Source organism: Talpa occidentalis, unplaced genomic scaffold, assembly GCF_014898055.3.
Source record: "Talpa occidentalis isolate TD23 unplaced genomic scaffold, MPIMG_talOcc4v2.1 talOcc4.3, whole genome shotgun sequence".
Taxonomy (NCBI): domain Eukaryota; kingdom Metazoa; phylum Chordata; class Mammalia; order Eulipotyphla; family Talpidae; genus Talpa; species Talpa occidentalis.
Window position 1 is genome coordinate 50,996,348 of NW_023603184.1, and position 16,927 is coordinate 51,013,274.

Sequence of the window (16,927 nt, forward strand, 5' to 3'; positions counted from 1 at the left end):
TCAAAACTATGAAAAATTTAAATTTTCAAAATGTATAATCTCTTGTTCTTTTTATTTCTTTGATAAGGAGATGATAAAATATGTTCTAAACTTCCAATATACAGACAACACAATTCACAAGTTAAGTGAGCTTTTTCAAGGAAATTTGACTTAGTACTTGTCACTAATACCAGACAAAGGAAACCTGGTTTCTTTGATGATTGTTCTTACATTTATATTAGTTAGTATATTTGTATTTCAGCTTACTTGTGAGCCTCCACTGGCTTTTAATAATATTTTGAAAGTAAAAGTGTTGAACATTGGGTTAATATCTTTTTTCCACTATTTATATCTGTATAAGTAATTTTTTGTGTATACTTTCTGACATTTTTAGCTTGAATTATGAGTGGCAAAAAATGTACCTTAACTTTTTTTTAATACATCTTGAACATAAATTTAGCAATTTTGTAGTGAAATGAGCACAGCTTTAGAATTAGACTAATCTGGACTTAGATTGCACTTTCATCAGTTAACAGTTGTGTAACCTCAAGTAATTTATTTAGTCTTTTGAAGCTTTTTTCTTTATTCATAAAATGCCAATAATTTCTCCTTTGCGGATTGTGTTGAGGATTAGAGACTCGTCAAGCCAGTCTGGTTTGAGGCCCCTTTCAGTGCCTTAAACTCAGTAAATACTCAGTAAACTGTGGGGATTGTGCCACTTCTATTAAGAAAGATGTTTTATTTCTTTTGTGAGAAAATATGTTCAATCTTGTGGGAGTCATTAACGTTAATCCCCAAATATTTACAGACTGCGCCCCTTTGCCCATCACCACCTTGGATCACGTGGTAGGATTGCAATTCACTGGCCCTTAAAAGCGGTGTGTGTCACTTCTGGGCCCATGTTTTAAGACCCTTGAATCAGATGCTGTACCCCAGGTTGCTCGCTTACTGGCTGAGGAGCTGCCTGTCAGCCTAGGCTTCCGAGTGACTGCAGTGAACAGCGAAGCGCAGAGCTCTCCTGCTGAACTTGCAGTATTAGTTTATTAGAAATCAACTTGTAATATGCACTTTGATTTAGGGGTTTGTTCCTTATGCTCCAAACCCATATCTCCAAACCCATATCAAGTAGTGTAGAACTACCTGAAAATTGTGATATTTATGTGACTAAACAAAGTCTTTACCTTTCATAAAAGAAACTTTGACCTTTTAGAAAACACAAAGTGTTTATGCTCCTTCTATTACTCACAGTTAATCTTGAGTACCTTTGAGATACATTTTATAAAATGTTGTAGGTAAAAGGTTAGTTGCAATTTGAAAGTTAAATTCTTTTTTTTATTATTTTAAAAAAATTTTTACATCATTGCTCATTTTTAAACAATATTTGTTTCCCCCCACCCCCTCAGGTGTAGTCCCCATAGAGTTTCCTTCCCTGATGCACCCGTGCACCATCACCTCAGTCCCCTGTGCTCCTTCCTCCCTCCCTTCCTCCCTCTGATCCCTCTCCCTCCTCCTGCCCTGCAGGATGTCTCCGGTTTATAATTGTCTGTTTGTTTTTGTTTTGTCGTGTTGTGTTTTGTACTGTTATTATTTTCTTACACTGATGTCTTATTTGGTTCCCCTATATTCCTGCTATAAGTGAAACCATCCGATGTTTTTCTTTCTCCTTCTGGCTTATTTCACTGGGGTTAATTTCTTCTAGCTCCATCCATGTTGCTGCGAATGGCATGAGTTTATATTTTATTGCTGAATGAGAATGCTTGTAGAGGACTGTGGGAGTAAACCTTTCGGCTTCATTATGAGTAGAGCACCCCAGGTCTGATAATACCAATAGCAAGAATTGCTATTTATCATCATTGAACAGCACACCATAGATTCTGAGAGGAAGGTTAGAAACTATAAATTAAGATGAATGGTATTGCATACTAAATGGCTAGTTGTTGCTCAATCTGAGCACCAGCTTTGCCTGCTTTTGGGGTTGGGAGAGACTAAAGCTTAGTTGATTTGAATAGTTTTGACTACAGTTGTGCAAATGTGCACCATTTGCTAGCTGCTTAATCTTGAGCAAGTGCTTAAATACTCATGGCTTTGTTTTCTTACTTTAAAATGGGCATAATAATGCTTACTTGATGAAGATAATGTATATGAGGTAGCACATTAAATATTAGGTATTCTAACACTAAAAAATCTTGACATTATATATGTGTTTTTGACTTAGAAGTTGCTAGAAATATTAATGTTCCTATCACCCTTTTGTTAACTGTATTTGTTCAGAAAGGTGGTATTATTGCATTATCAAGAACTTCTTTCATCTGTGTAATTTTAAAAAGGAGTAACACTGTTCTTTTCTTGTGAACAATATTCTTTATAAAGTCCTTTTTTGTTTTCCTTAATAGCACATAAAACTCACTGGATCATGAGTTTCTTGAAAAGCATTAACTTAATTTCCATGGCTTATCAGAGCGCCCTATTAAATCATGTCTTTATTGCCTTCTGTAGTGTAGGTCCTCAATATACAGTAGATTGAATTAAATTTCTTCTTTAATTATCCAACATATAGTGACCATGCTCGTACTTATACATATGAACTCTGCATATGTAATATTATAAATTCTTGTTTCCTTATTTAAGATTCCCTGAATATTGTTGCCCCATGAGAGAAGAGGCACTATCAGCTGAAATTGCAGAAGAGCTTAAGAAAAACCCACAATTTAAATTTATTCTAATCTGTTGGAGACATTGTATACATTATTGATTCTATGGCAGTGACAACATTTATAGATTTAATAATACATTGGTTGAAACATATTGGGTGACAAATGTCAATATAAAAATGTTTAAAACCCCCTCTAGTTTAATCTTAGAAATAAGCTTGCTTTATGTTAGAGTAGCCCTGTAATATTTCTTATGAATTTCTTATTGTGAATGTGTCAGACATTCTTATAATTGGAACTTTAAGTTCTTAAGCAGTTAATTCCCTAGATTAGCATATAAAATGTCGCTACATTACCCAGGAAATTATCCATTGTTCTGTGGTAGCGTTATAAATATGGGGTTATTATTTTAATGGTATAATAATCACCAGGATTTTGTAACAATAAACAGAGTAATGTATGCATGGTATAAATCTTAATGTATGCGTGGTATAAATCTTAAGAGTGTCATCTTTTAAGAAATATTTAATGGAAGATGTTCTTCCAAAATGAACAACTCTCAGGCCAAAGACATATTTGTTTAATGAAGTACTTGCTGTTGTTTTATAACTTTGAATTTATAAGGTGTACTGTATTTACACATGCAGTTTCTTGGATGGCATGCTCATTATATAATACCAGGCATTATTCTGGTAGTAATGTCTTACAATGGGGAAGAGAAGAAAACACTGTGTTTTTAATACTTTTTTTTTTTAAAGCTCTCTCTATTTATGTATACAAGAACTGGGGTACAGGCCAGAGGTGTGGGGGGTGAGAGGATTCACCAGAGACAGAGTGGGAAACAGAACAGGAAGGTTGACGGAAATATGATGGTGAGGGGAGCAGCGGGTGAGTCAGGAGAGGTCTGCTGCTCCATGTGGGTTGCTCCCTGGCCAGCCGGGAATCAAACTCGTGCCACAGTGGCTGCGGACAGCTTCATATGTTGTGTCTTAACCCCTTGCATCACCAGGGAGGCCCTGTGGTTTTTACATTTTAATGAGAATAATTTAAAGATTTTATAATTTAAATGATTTTATAATTTTCTCTTAAAATGTGAATTTTTTCCGGGGGCCTCCCGCAAGGGGTTAAGTCTTAGCAGTATGAAGTAGCCATTGCAGCATGAGTTCCATCCCCGGCCAGGGAGCTAACCCACGTGGTGCAGCAGACCTCTCCTGTCTCCCCGCTGCTCCCCTCAGCAGTGTGTTTCATTAGATCCGCCTGTTCTGCTCCTTGCTCTGTCTCTGGTGAATCCTCTTACTCCCGACATCTCTGGCTTATATCCCAGTTCTTATATGCATAAATAAATAAAAATAAATCTTTTAAAAAACTAAATAAAAAATGAGCATTTTCCCCGTCTTGCATATTAGAATTATTTATTTAGACTTCAAGTATTTAGTAACAGTAACAATGTTTAGATTCAAACTCAATCTTATCTTCCTGAATATTAATAATATGTAGCATCATATTAATTGTATAGGGACAACAAGTTATCTCTATACAAGAACTGAGATTCAAACTACATATGAGTTGGGTGAACATCTGAGTCCATATGTGCTATCTGGAAAACAGCCATTTACAACTAAAACATTTCCTCATAATGTTCATTAACTTTCTATAGAAAGAGTGCTTTATACTTATATCAGCTTTTTTAGAAGGAGGAAATTTAGAGCTAGCACAGATAATATTTACTGCTTGTTTTATAGACCATTAGTGAGAAACTCAGCCAGAAGCCAAGATTTGTAGTCTTACACATCTGGTCATGATGATTTTGGAATCTTTACACTCTGATGAGATGTCTTTGTTATGACTTTAGAGTATTTTTTGGCCGACTCATTGAGCAGGTATGGAAACAAATCTTGAATCAGACCAAGTTTCTATCATGCATGAAGAATACTGGATTCTTTTCTTCCTGAAAGAGGAAAACAATTCTTTGAATGGTCGTGTTATATAAATGGAATGTATTACTCTTATATGTTTTCTCCTCTCCTCATCTTCCGTAAACAGGAAATCTGTTTCCTTTCATTTGAATGATACTTTCATTATACTTAGGCCAAATTTTGATAAGGACCTGAAGACTTCTTGTGTTATGCATAGTTTATAAAATATTAAGACATTCCTTAAAAACACATCTAACCTACTCAGCTTTCATTTTGATATAATACTTAAAGAAAATTAAAGACATCCTCAACCTTAAAAAAATAATTTTAGGTCATTTATATAATGTGCCAAGTAGTCTATTATAGATTATCTGTGATTAAAAACAGGAGAACAAGGTATTTTGTAGTTCATTTCATCCTGTGTCATTGCTCATTATTAAACATTATGCAAAACATAGCAGTGGTTATTATAGACATAGAGGGGATATATTTCTCCTTGGGTATTTTCCCAGTTTATTCAAGGTGTTCCTTGAGTTACTAGAAAATCATTTAAGATCTTTTATATGCATTAATCCTAAATTATTGAATATGTAGACTTAGAGTTAAAAGTTTTTATTGAAAGCCTTTCTGTTTTTGAACAAAGATTGAATCTTTTCCATGATGACTCAGTGTAATGAAAAAAGAAATATTTATTTTGAGGATAAGCCAATTTATATATTATTGGACGTAACACAGACCACCCACACTTGAAGCCTACTGTTTATAGTTAAAGATCTTAAACTACATATGCTCTTGATGAGTGAGAACTATCTTTGTTCCAACTAGAAAAATTTATGTCTACAATGTAATAATAATAATTTCATGTTTCTCCCCTGACCCTTGGCTAGTAAAATTCTGTCAAGTAGATTATTTCATTTCCACAGGGGAAAAGATTCCTTTGGACCTCACTAATGATAACATTACTAAATTTCATCTGTTAAAGGACTAATGTTTAATATTGTTGGAAAACATTAGTGTTGTTTTGCTTTCAAATATACATAAAATATGTCAGTTTCTTATATAAAAATGTATGGGTGTATGTGTATATATGTGGTTATGCATGTATCTATTGATACAAGTAGGTGGATACACCCAGAATGTATCTATACCTCGTACACACAGAATGTGACTAATTCATTCATAGTACAACATTTGTAGTTATATGGGAAGCTTTATTCTCTGCTCAACCTTTAAATTTCAGAATTTTTCAAAGATTGGTTATAGGTTCTTGTGTCTGTATTCTCAATGTAAACAACTTAACCCATGTTCTTACCTTTAACTACTGTCTGTTAGAGAGTAGGGAAGGAAGGAAAATTGTGCAAATAGAAATCAGAAGACAGTTCTTGCTGCACAATTGGTAAACCCATTTTACTAGTTTTGTTACTGTTCTTTATTTTGTTGTTTGTGGAAACCTGATCAGAGCTTTTGAGAGTAGATTTTACCTATATTTAAACTGTATTCTAGCTGGGTTTGTTTTCCTCCTACCCTAGGTTTAAGATAGCATCTATGTTAAAAAAAGACAATCTGCTTAAGATGCTTGTCTTAATGTTCTTAAGCAGTTTAAAGTCTTTTCCTGTTTCTAAAAATTTCTTCTTAGATTTTCATGTTAAGAGTCATTTTTTATGCTTCAGTTTGTTATATTGATAAGGAGTATATATCCCCAAATTTATTTTTAAAGACTAATTTTAAGGGATCCTCTATGTGTTAAAAGTTATTCCGATTTTTCTAATTTTAACTTTCTAATTGCAGTGAGCCTAAGTCAGTAGAATTTCACTGTCTCTCAGTCCAAATGTTCTCCTAGTGCTTCTGATTTAGAGGTTACAACCTCTATTAATGTGACTAGACAAACCTCTGTTCATACATACCTTATGATTTATGATAGCCTACATCTTTCCATGAATTCATTTTTATTTTACTCACCAAATTGTAAGCCATAAAATGTGAGGATGTATTTTGTGATATACATGACTTGACTCACCAAGTTCTTATAGTTTCATAGGCTTCATCATAAAATTGAAAAAAATCCATGAAACAACATTTTCTAGTAAGATATCAGCCGTCATTATTCTTAGGCTACAGATTTTTGGTAATTAACAAGAACCTTTTTTTTTTTTAAGAGAATCTCATTTTTTCCTTATTTTCCTTATATTCAAATCATAGAAGGGACATATATAAAAGTTTTACAGCTCTGTTTCTCTTAGGTGAACTCTCATTTTAATATATTTATCATGAAACTTGCTGTATCATGTTACTTACCAGTTTACTTTTAGAAAAGTCCTTTGTGAGGGCCTCCCCAGTGGCGCAGTGGTTGAGCGCTGGGTTGCGAAGCTGCCCGCAGCCTCTGCAGCGCCGGTTCGATCCCCGGCTGCTCCCCGGCCACCGGAAGAGGGTCCCACATGGCGCGCAGACCTCTCCTGCCGCCCGCTGCTCCCCTCAGCAGTGTACTTCGGTCCTTCTGCCTGCTCTGCTCCCCGCTCTGGTGAATTCTCTCACCCTCCCACGCTTCTGACTGTACCCAGTGCATGTACAAACAAACAAACAAACAAATAAATAAATAAATATACATGCCTCTTTAAAAAAAAAAAAAAGATTTAAAAAAAAAAAAAGAAAAGTCCTTTGTGATTGCTCCTTGTTGACTATAATCTTTTTTTTTTAAGATTTATTTATTTATACAAGCACTGGGTATAGTCAGAAGTGTGGGAGGGTGAGAGAATTCACCAGAGCCAGAGGGGGGAGCAGAACAGGCAGACCAACAAAATACACTGCGAGGGGAGCAGCGGGCACAGCAGGAGAGGTCTGTGCGCCATGCAGGACCCTCCTCCGGTGGCCGGGAGCAGCCGGGGATCAAACTGGCACTGCACAGGCTGCGGGCAGCTTCGCAACCAGTGCTCAACTGCTTTGCCACTGGGGAGGCCCATCTTGTTGATTATAATCTTTAGAAGAAAAACATCTCCTTGAAAATTTTATATCACCACTTAAAAAAAAAAAAAACACCTGATTGTAAGCATAGCCTTACTGAGTGCAAAAGTAGTTGCCAGCTCCCTAGAGCCTCAGTTTGGTCATATTTACTTTCTACAGATTTCTGTGAGGATTTCATGATTCCAGTATCCATGAAGAGAAGAGAAATCTTTATCACACACCTTATTACTGCCCTGAACTTTAATCTTTAGGAAGTCACTTAACCAGTCATCTGCTAATGGACATTTAAGCTGTTTCCATGTTTTGGCCATTGTGAATAGTTCTGTGAACATAAAGGTGCATATTTCCTTTTGGGTCAGTGTTTGGATATGTTGTTTGGATAAATATATAGTAGTAGAACTGCATGATCATAGGGGATTTCTGCTTTTCATAGAGACTGCATCAATGTATATACCCACCGTGTATAGAGCTTCTCTTTTCTTCACACCCTTTCCAACACTTCTTGTTACCAGTATTTCTGATATAGGCCATTCTCACAAGTATGAAGTAGTTTTTCATTGTGGTTTTGATTTGTATTTCCATAATAATAAATCATGTTGAATGCTTTTTTCATGTGTTTGTTGGCCATCCCTATGTCTTCTTTGGAGAAGTGTCTATTCAACTTTTTTGCCCATTGTTGATTGGATTATTGTTTGTTGTTGAGTTGTATGAGTTCTTTATGTGTTTTGGCTATTAACCCTTTGTAAGATAGATGCTGTACATATATGTTCTCTCAGTTAGTGAACTGCCTTTTTCATTTTTGTGGTGGTTTCCTCCCGATGTATAAAGTTTGTCATGGTCCCATTTATTTTTGCTTTGTTTCCCAAACACATCTCAGATTGATCTCAAAGAATGTATTGCCTATGTTTTCATCTCTCTGTTAATGATTTCATGTATTGTAACCAATGGAATAATCCTCAACTCTTAAAAAAAAAAAGGGAAATCTTGCCTTTTACACAGCATGATGAAAGTTGAGGTGATTATGCCAGTGAAATAAGTGAGAATGTGAAAGTAAATTACTGATGGTTCCACTCATTTGTAGAATCTAAAGAAAGGAAGCAAGCAAACTAACAACAAAACCCAGAAAATATATCTTTTAATTTCTGAGAAGTACATGGTGATAATCAAAGGGAAAGGGGACGGGGAAGCAGGTGGGAGAAATGGGTAGAGGTGTTAATTTTATAGTGGGGCTGCACTAGAACTTTGTGGTATGTAGGTGAGATATAGACATACATAATACATATAATTGTAACCCAATGGTAAATCAATAAAATTTTACATTAAAAAGTCAACATATGTGGGCTACAATTAATTTGTGATTTCTAGAATTGCATTTTCTAGTGTGATTGCCAGCAATTACATAGAGGTATTGAACATTTGAAATGTATGACTCGCCCAATTTTAGTATGCTATAAGTATAAAACAAACACCAGATTTTGAAGACTTAGTAGAGTAAAAGATGCAAATATCTTAATTATTTTACGTGGATTATTTGTTGACATGTGTTGCCTCAAGGGTCTGCAGTGTAAGAAGCTGGGCAGGATGGGGGAAAGATCACTCAGAGTCCATGTGGAGAAATGAGCAGCCTAGAGGGGCTGCGCTGGAAACAATGTGCATCCCTCATTCAAAGGTAGTCTTATATTAACATTGAGGGCAAAGGTACAAGTAGGTAAGTAGGGAGTGTACAAGCATGGGGGGAGCAGTCATTGGGGTGGTAAGCTAAGGTGGAGTGACCAGGGACTGTTATTGCCTGGGGGGCTCCATTCTTCCTGCTAGTTAATGCATATTATCTGTATGCTAATATCTGCCTGCTGTTTTCAACACATCTTGATTTCCCAGCACGTTCCTGTAGTGCCAGGATGAGCCCACTGAGCAGGTTTTCTATGATCCAAGCAGACTGGGCATGTAAAGGACAGTCCTGGAGCCCTCAGTGGCTTTCTCAGGCTTTTATTGAGCTTTACATGTAGTGCAGCAACCAGGTGCCCAGCAGGCCAGGGGGCCAGGAGGCCGGCAGGACCCCAAGTCCCCAGCAAGTCTTCACTCTGGGCCTCTCTCTGGCCTTCTTTCTCGAACCCTTCTCTCTCCTGCCTCTGCTTCACTGTACCAGTGGCCCGTAGAAGTAAACAACACAACAATGTAACAACTGCAGATGCCCCAGCAGACAGGGCAATCCTAATGGAGGAGGGCAGCAAAGCCTGAGAATCACTTACCTGCAGTTCCTCATACCAGGACTCTTGTCCTTGGCTAGAGACCCTGTATAACCCCGCGCCTGGCTGACAGCAGGACTCTAGGTACCAAGACAGTATCCCCAGAACAAAGAGGGCTGGGGAGCTCATGATAATATATTGGATATAGGGCCTCCCCTGGTGGCGCAGCATTTGAGATCTGGGCTGTGAAGCTGCCCACAGCCTCTGCAGCGCCTGTTCGATCCCCAGCTGCCGGCGAGGAAGACCTCTCCTGCCGCGCCCACTGCTCCCTCAGCAGTGTATTTCGTCAGCCTGCCTGTTCTGTTCCCCGCTTTGGCTCTGGTGAATTCTCTCACCCTCTCACGCTTCTGACTGTACCCATTGCTTGTATAGATAAATAAATCTTAAAAATATATATATATATATATATATATATATATATAGGATATATTTGGATAAGTAAAATGTATTAAAATTAATTTTGCATCTTTTTTACCTTTTACTGTGTGGCTACTAAAATACTTAAAATTATATGGATAACTTGCTTTACATTGCTCTTTAACTGTGCTGTTCTAGAAAATATGAAAGTAGTGATGCTCTTGATGTCCCTAGCATTGTGATGATTCTGTAACTATTAATTAGTTTTTATTGCTATGATGTTGAGGGTTCTGTTCTGGATTTTTACAGTGTGCTGTTTGGAATATAGAGCTCTTGGAAAATCCTCTCTGTTCTCAGGGCATTAACCAGTGAAAGAACTTAACCTTTAAACTTTCATTATGCTTATTACATCTTTTCATTTCTGAGGTTGGAACTTCCTGTCGCAACTATTAATCCTGTCTTTATCTTTTCAGTGTTAAAAGCTCACATTTATTGATATCTTAGTGATTCCATTTATTCTATAAAGCTTTTTGCCTTTTGTAGTCAGGGTTCTGTCTTCACTAGAAAAAAGAATGTAAGTAGAAAGAATATACAACTTAGGCTCAGAAGACTTAGATTCTGGTTCTGGTTCTTCTTATTAGCTGAACAGTCCTTGTGAAGATACTTATTTTCCTGAACATCAATAATTTTTTATATAAAATGGATGTCATTGGAATCAAAGTGTTATAGGACAGGGAGAGGGGCAGCCCAAGCCCGGCAAACCTGCCTATTCTAAATGGGTTCTGCCATCCGCCGCATCAACACAAAACATATGAGACTTTAATGGGAAGGATCTTTAATAAAACTAGGAAACAATACAGGTAAGGCAAAGAGTCTAGTTTCTAAATGAAGCACCCAAAGTTACCCGTCCCCTCGTGGGTAAAAGTCCATCCATATGGGATCGGCCCAGAACAAGGCCCCAAAGCCTGCTAAAAGTCTAAAGCATCTTCCAGTGGGGACCCACAGCAAAGGGTCACAAACAACCGGACAAGCCCGGAAGGAAAAGAGCAAAATCAACATCAAGATAAAAGCTGCCATTGTCACCTCCCCACAGGTCTCACCCACATCTGTGTCACCCAGTCCACGACCAAAAAACAAGCGCAGTTTCTTCACGTGTCTCTAGGCTCCATGCACCTCCTCCAGGTCTCCTTCTGGCTCCATCCTGCTTCCTTCCTCTGTCTCTTCTTCAGCTTCTCCCCTTCCTGCTCAGCTCCACCCTCCCTTGGGTGGGGCAGGGAACCTCCCCCTTTCCTGGGGACCACCCTGTTGCAAAAGCACCATACACATATTATTACCCAGCCATTTCTTATTCAGAGGTCTTTTCAATTTTCTTACTACAAGTAATTGACTTCAAGGATACTATACTTTCCTAGTATTCGTTATTCCTTGCTGTTTATTTTTGATGTTTTAGATGCTCTTTTTCTCTTATCCACTGATAATTTGTGATTCTATTAATCTTTAATCATTCTAACAGACAGGAAAATAGAACAAACCTAATCCTCACAAAATGGAAATCATCACTTGGAAGTTGCATACAGATATTTCAAAACTGAGACCATAAATTCAGTAAAAATGTTCCAGCACCAATATTCATATCAATAGATATGAATGAAATTGAAGAAATTTATTTTGTATTGTCTAGGGAAACATCTCTAAACCAGCCTTTAGAGTGGGTTGAAGGGGCGCTAGCAACAGTTCAGTCGCCCTTTGCTTCCCAAGCTAGAAATATGAACCCTTCTCAATGTCTGATTCTTTTTCCCTTAGGGCCAGACTCTATTCTGCCAGCTACTCCCTTTACTGGCAGGCAAATCTAAATATGGTAATTGTGAATGTGCTGTGACTCTCAGGGCTTAATACACTTATTTCAAATGTCTTCATAAATGTGCCTTTTAATAGTCTCTTCCACTTTCCTCAAAGCTTTCCTCTGTATACACCTTTCTGCTCTTAGCTCCCTAGTGCTTTCCGCTATGCTTGTCTGACTCAGGTCCCACCAGGATACCCCTAACTTCTGACATTTGGACTTAACTTTTTTAAAGAAAGGTCACAATATACTAAATATTTGGCTGTCTCAGTGGTCTTGTGGCAACTACTGTATACAGATTCAAGTGTAATATTAGTGGCAGGAATGAATGAACTCGAGAAATAAAAAGCTTATTTTCAACTCCATGTCTTCATAGTAAAACTAGACAAGACAGTTAGTTATAAAATATGTTTGTTAAGTATACTGGTTTCTAAAAGAGTCTTTTTTTCTCTGAAGGAATTCTAAGAGGTTTCTGTTGTATTTCTAGGGCAAATAACCTTTAGCCTTTACTTCATCTTTTGTTTCATTTAAATGAATGAATATTTGAAAAGCTCTTGTCTCCATTTTCCTATTTAAAAAAAACAAAGGACTCCTGTAGTTTTCCTATTTTAAAAAAATGTGACTGTTACTATTATATTGGTAGTTTTATTTTAAGCTAAATTTGAGGATGTTATTATCTTCTGTCCAGCTGTATGGTTGTTTTTTGTGTTTTCACGTAACTTCCTCCTCCCCTCTTCTTTAGCCTCTTGGAATTTTTGTCTCTGATGCTTGAATTCACTTCCTTTTTTCCTACAAAAATGAGGTGCAGAACAAGACATGGCTTGGAGTCAAAAGTAAATTCCTGCTTGTAAGAGCTAGCAACCATTACAAGCTCTTTAAGACCCAAACCTGCCTATCAGCTTGGCTGTTGGGTGTTTTGGGAAAAAGCACTGGACTAACTCTTAAGAATCTTGAGTTTTAATGCCAAAAATGAAAAAAAAATCACTCTGTGTATTAAGAATTTGTCTGGTAAGATACTGAAAATTTAAAATATAGCTCAAACATAAATTTTTAGAATACAAAATACATTTTCCACCCATTTCGAGTCAGGCTAGTTTGGGTTTAGTTTCCTTCCTATTTTCCCCTGTTATGAAGCTCCACAGGGACGCCTAATTAAAGCGTGTTTTCTACATTTTAAAATAATAATATTGCTTTTGACTCAGCAGTATTTCAATTTACATATGCAAAGGAAACTATGAAATTACAAGGAATGGAAACCATCTAGGATGGTATTTAAGGAGGAAATTAAGATGTACTAGAACTACTTAGAATGTGCCCATACACCAGTTTTACCCATCTTTTAAAAGAATAGGGAATCCTAAATGTGTGTGTTTATGTTTGTGTGTGTGTGTATATATATATTTTTTTTCTTCGTTTCTTCATATATTTTTAAACATTTCTTAATGTAGGTTCATTAAATGTTCTTAGATTTTTTTGGTTCAATGTTAAATCATATGTACATTAAATGGTTTAGGATACATTTTGTAAAATAATGCATGTGTAGGTTCCACTTTTCAAAGCTGATAAAACAGAAACATGTTGCAGAACAGCTCATAACAAATATAGATGATGCTATAAACACTATACTCTAGTTATTTGCTCTCGTTCAACAGAACTCAGATAATTTCTAAATACAGAAGTATTATAGACTAATAGAAAAATAGATAAGCTACTTTAAAGGTAAAATATAATTTAGAACACAGTATTTAGTTTATTTGCTTATATTTGAAGTTTTTTACTTTGGATAGATATAATACTTTTTTTCTGCTTAGAAGATATAAGGAACTGCTTTAAGTGGTTCCTAAAATTGAATGTTTAAATCCCTCCCATGTAAATTTAATTTTTTAAGTTCAATTGTAGTACTCTTAATTGCATTTAATTTAATTTAATTATAGTATTTTAATTTAACACCTACAATCAGATTGGGCATGTACCAAGTTAGAGGAAATCATGAAAATTTTGTATCAGAATTTTTAAGTTATAAGGAGTTTTATGGCCAATTAAACTTAGTCCTTTCATTTCATATTGGGAGAGACAAAGACTCAGAAATATTTCTTTTTAGGATGTTGAAATTACTTTGTAAAAGAGCCATTATTAAAAAGGTGCGGAGCCTCCTGGTGGCTCAGGGGTTAAAGCCACAGCTATCAAGCTTTATCACCAGCCACTGCAGCACAAGTTCAATCCCCAGCTGGCCAGGGAGCAACCCACAGGGCGCACAGACCTCTCCTGTCTCACCCTGTGCTCCCTTCAGCAGTGTATTTCAGCACAGCTGCCTATTCTGCTCCCCACTCTGTCTCTGGTGAATCCTCAAATACTACCCCCCGACCCCACCCCTGGTCTGTAACATAAATAAATAAATCTTAAAAAAAAAAAAAAAGATGAGATTCTTAGGCTATCACTTCATTATCAATTTTAGAATCTAAACTGCGAAAAGAATGTTCATTGGAAGGAAAAAAATTAACCTCTCAGATGTCAGGTCTTACACATCTATTGACCTGTATGTAGATGAGTGATTGTCTCTGTTGAAATTCATGATGACTTTAAGGAAGACCATTCTAGGTCTTTAATGTTATTGGCCCTGATGGGGTAAATGAAACATTGCTCAAGTATGAATAGCCGAATAGCTGTCTTGTCTTCTTTTTCATTTCTAAATTATCAACACATGACTTGTATCTTAGAAATACCTTCCAGGGCCCCTCCTGTGGTCTAGGGCTTAAGTCTAATGCTATCACCACTACAGACTGAGTTCCATCCTGGCCAGGGAGCTACCCACATGGCGCAGCAGACCTCTCCTATCTCGTCCACTGCTCCCCTCAGCAGTGTATTTCAGTCAGTCTGCCTGTTCTGCTCCCCACTCTGTCTCTGGTGTAATACTCTCATTCTCTGCACCTCTGGCCTACACCCCAGATCTTCTATGCATAAATGAATAAAATAAAATCTTAAAATAAATAAAAAATACTTTCTAGATGGCTTTATTTTTGTTTATTGAACTCTCTGTTGGCATGTTAATGGATGTCCATCCGTGAAAGAATATGGGCCTTAGTTTTACATTTAATTTCTCCCTATTCCTTATTCCTCACTTAGGGTGGTGCGATATTTGTTTGTTTTTTCTTCTTAAAGATAAGCATGCTATATAAAGCCATTCACAGTTTATCTGTGTATTCAGGGATGTTTTAGTTTATCCAGATAATTTTGTGAATTAAAGCCTTTTAATTTTAGTTGAATGCCTGTTGTAGAATTTCATTTTTGATAAAACTTAGAGAAAAATAAGACATCTTTTCTAAAGTTTCCCCCAAATTATTAGCATATTCCTATAACCAGATAGCCTTCCTTTTACTCTTCCAAAAGTAGGTCCACAAAAGTGGAGCTGGAAGACTGATAAGCGTCGCCAAACTCAAGATCTCCCATGAGACCCTTCCAGAAAAGATTAAGGCTCCTCCACTGGCTCCCTCCCATGAATCTTTTCTAGTGTTCTTTTCTCAGCATCTTTATCATTTGTTCCCATGCTGGAGCTGACTTGCCAATTTTGTCACCCTAAATCTGTAATGCCAAAAGTTTTTTAATCCTATTTAATGAGTGCTTTCGAGATTTTTATAACTCATTGCAAACATTTAATCCCGTGATTAGATAGCTGTATGTTATAATGGCCAACCCTGCTCACTTTTCTTCCTCCTTCTAGAAGAAAACCAGCAAAACCTCAAGGCAAGAACCATATGTTAAAGCATCATCTCTTTTTAAAACTGTATGTATTATGTCCTTAATTTTCCCAATAGCCTCTTTGTAGTTAGTACTGTCATATAATTTTACATTTGTGTAAACTGAAGCTCTATAAGGTCAAGTAATTTAACCGAAGTGTCTAGAACCTGAGTTCTAACTGCATTAGAATTTGACTACTGAGAGCATCAGAACTTAGATCCAGCTCTCCTTCCTCAATTGCTTTTATCTTTGACTATTAACCAATTCAATTCTCTAGTACACTAGAACTAAAAATTCTTTTATATGCATAAAATATATCAGAGTAACTGGATATATCTATCACTTATCATCTTTGTATCTAGAGAAATAAAAATATATATTTAGAGAGAAAGAGGATCCCATTTAATAGAACCCATATGATTACATGTTAAGTTGCACAAAGCTTCTTTGTTTTATGATTTTTATAATTTTAATATTCATAGAAATTTGGAGTAAGGGAAGGAAATATTTTAGGAAAACAGCCAAGTTCCTGAAAATCCTAACTGCTTTCTTATCACACACACAGAAAACAGACTTAACAGCATGAATAAGTCACACAATTTTAGATTTAAATTTTTAGCATTAGTAAGTATTCAAGGTTTCAATATGTATTGCTATGTAAACTTTCTTACCTAGCAAAGTTAGTAAAATTACGTAAAAATATTTTTTTCAATGTAAAACTGCAAGGTTGAATCTTATTTGCTGTACTCGGAGAGCAAGTACTCAATAACTCTTAAAGGTTTTTTATTTTATAAATGAGGAAGACTTTTCATTATCTTCCCCATATCTACCTAAACTTGTGTCTGAATGACTTCATATAGTCAGTCATTCTCTAATAGCTGTATGGAAGATATAAAATATGTCTACTTAGCTCTGTAAAGCCTGTATAAATGATCGTATCATTCTGTTCAGAAATGGTTTCCCGCTACTTTCAGGACAGTCTTCTTAACTTGATCCAATGTCTTCAAGCCCTGTTCTACCTTTTTAGAATTCTCTTAAATCAAGCTATGGTGGTATTATTCAAACTTTCCGCTGGGCTTGGCTAGCCCTGAGAATCCATTCTGTGCTATTTCTTGACATTCAAAGTCTGCCAAAATAATACCTTTTTTTCCATCTTTGATTCTTCATTTTTAGACTGTTTATCCTTTGCATTTTATAAATTTGCATTTATAATCTCATAATATTTATAATTTTGTCTATTTAATT

General features: G+C 36.2%; 1 protein-coding gene across 3 annotated transcripts in view; it reads left to right on the forward strand.

The window, feature by feature from the left end:
• Positions 1-16,927, forward strand: part of TMEM135 (transmembrane protein 135) — a 244,017-nt gene that overhangs the window by 188,257 nt on the left and 38,833 nt on the right. For 2 of the 3 annotated variants that reach the window (XM_037523112.2, XM_054699590.1), the window contains exon 7: positions 15,666-15,728. The exons of the other annotated variant lie outside the window; for it this stretch is intronic. In XM_037523112.2, coding sequence (XP_037379009.1) covers positions 15,666-15,728 — 63 coding nt within the window. The remainder of the gene's footprint in view (positions 1-15,665; positions 15,729-16,927) is intronic. 3 annotated transcript variants of the gene reach the window in all.